The 1,787-nt window shown below is 55.6% G+C and overlaps 1 protein-coding gene across 1 annotated transcript in view; it reads left to right on the top strand.

Moving 5' to 3' along the window:
* Positions 1-1,771, top strand: part of NRBP1 (nuclear receptor binding protein 1) — a 25,779-nt gene extending 24,008 nt beyond the window's left edge. The window contains exons 12-17 of the mRNA XM_009891600.1: positions 28-78; positions 174-309; positions 394-447; positions 842-905; positions 991-1,046; positions 1,245-1,771. Coding sequence (XP_009889902.1) covers positions 28-78; positions 174-309; positions 394-447; positions 842-905; positions 991-1,046; positions 1,245-1,343 — 460 coding nt within the window. The 3' untranslated portion in view covers positions 1,344-1,771. The remainder of the gene's footprint in view (positions 1-27; positions 79-173; positions 310-393; positions 448-841; positions 906-990; positions 1,047-1,244) is intronic.
* The last annotated feature ends 16 nt before the right edge of the window (positions 1,772-1,787 follow it).

Raw genomic sequence — 1,787 nt, 5'->3', positions numbered from 1 at the left:
TTTTTTTTTTTTTTTTCCCCCTCCCAGCTTCTCACAATCTCCAGCGTTGGAGCTGGACAAGTTCCTGGAGGATGTAAGGTAAGAGGGTTTTTTTAAAAGGGCAACTTTAACTGTGTGTGAGACTAGAAAAACTTCAGAGAGGTGTAACCTCAGATGCTGCTCCTTTCTTGTAGGAATGGTATCTACCCACTCACAGCTTTTGGGATGCCGCGACCTCAGCAGCCCCAGCAGGTAGTGGTGAAATCTCCCATTGCTCCACCATCGGTGAAAACCCCAACTCCAGAGCCTGCTGAGGTGGAGACCCGCAAGGTGAGAGATGGGAGTGCATTCCTCCCCGGGCCGCTGCGCTGTGCAGCAGCCGCCACTCACCGGGTGTCTCTGCTTCTGTTTCAGGTGGTGCTGATGCAGTGCAACATTGAGTCGGTGGAGGAGGGAGTGAAGCACCATGTACGTTGCCGTCTGGCTGAGCATGCTGTGTGGGGCTGGGCCGGGGTATGCTGTGCAGAGCGCGTGGCTCCAGCACGCTGAGGTGCTGCTGGTGCCGGGTGTGACCCTCTGCTGCTGCAGCCACCACCTTTGAGGCCCAAGGCCAGATTCAGGCCCGTGCTGTGGCTGACCTAGCACGTAGCGGGTGCTTTCTGCCCACCCCCAGACTCAGGCTGCCTCTGCAGGACAGCGCTGCTGGCTGTGGTTTGGGATGGAACTGGATGTGGCTGTTCTGTTGGACTCTGGTGGGGCTCTGGGGAGTGTGGGGTTCCTGTCCTAATGGGGATTTCTGGGGATGCTCCGGATTGTCCTTGGCAATCATGCAGTCCCTCACGAGAACTTCTCTACCCTGCAGTTAACACTGCTGCTGAAACTGGAAGACAAGTTGAATCGACACTTGAGCTGTGACCTGCAGCCCAGTAAGTATCGCTCCTGCCGTCCTCTGGTGCACTGGGGCCAGCAGTGCGCTCAGACCCCGGACTCACACCCGTCCCTGTGTTGCAGATGACAACATCCAGGAGCTGGCAGCTGAACTGGTCCAGCTTGGCTTCATTAGTGAGGTAGGCAGTCCTGGGGCTCAGGCAGGGATATAGGTCTGCATTCCTTTCTCTAACGGTTTATGCCAGACCACTCCTTTTCTAGCTGGGAAGGTAGGAGAAATGTGACGTGTCCTTGCCCACATGCCCCAGCAGGCTTCAGGCGGACTCTTAGCTGTGCACCCGCTGGTACTACCCCTCACCATGGCTTGTTCTTCCCAGGCGGACCAGAGCAGACTTACCTGTTTACTTGAAGAGGCGTTCAGCAAGTTCTACTACACCCGGAACGGAGCCCTGACGGCAGTGACTGTGTCATCTTAGCACCCCTCGGCTCCCAGGTGGCCAGTGCGGCTTTGTTGCCTGTGACCCCTTCTGTGTCTGTCCATCACTGTAGGGCATCAGCAAGACCCCAGCTGCAGTGCTTGGAAGCTCATCCTGCATGTGCCGTGGTGGGCTCAGCGACAATCCTCCCTGCCCGCCTATTAAAGGGGACTTTGCGCATCAGTATTATTTCCAGCCCTGTTTTTGTTGGGATTTTGCCAGGTGGTGCCGGGGAGCCAGGTCCTGGCTTGGGGTGTTCTGTCACCCCATTCATGTGCATGGAGTTTGTTCTGTTTGAATTGTACAAAGTGTCTTTTGCACAGCGCAGATTTTTTTTTTGTTTTGTTTTCTTTTTTTTTTTTCTTTTTTTTTTTAATTTAAAGGTAAGCAGGGGGGAGCCCCTCCTCCCCGCGCCCGCTCTGCGCCCCACTCCGCACCTCCCCC

This window comes from Charadrius vociferus, unplaced genomic scaffold (genome assembly GCF_000708025.1).
Source record: "Charadrius vociferus isolate BGI_N301 unplaced genomic scaffold, ASM70802v2 scaffold1129, whole genome shotgun sequence".
In the NCBI taxonomy this organism is placed as follows: domain Eukaryota; kingdom Metazoa; phylum Chordata; class Aves; order Charadriiformes; family Charadriidae; genus Charadrius; species Charadrius vociferus.
The sequence above is the reverse complement of the archived record's forward strand: the minus strand, read 5'-3'. Positions and strand labels throughout refer to the sequence as shown.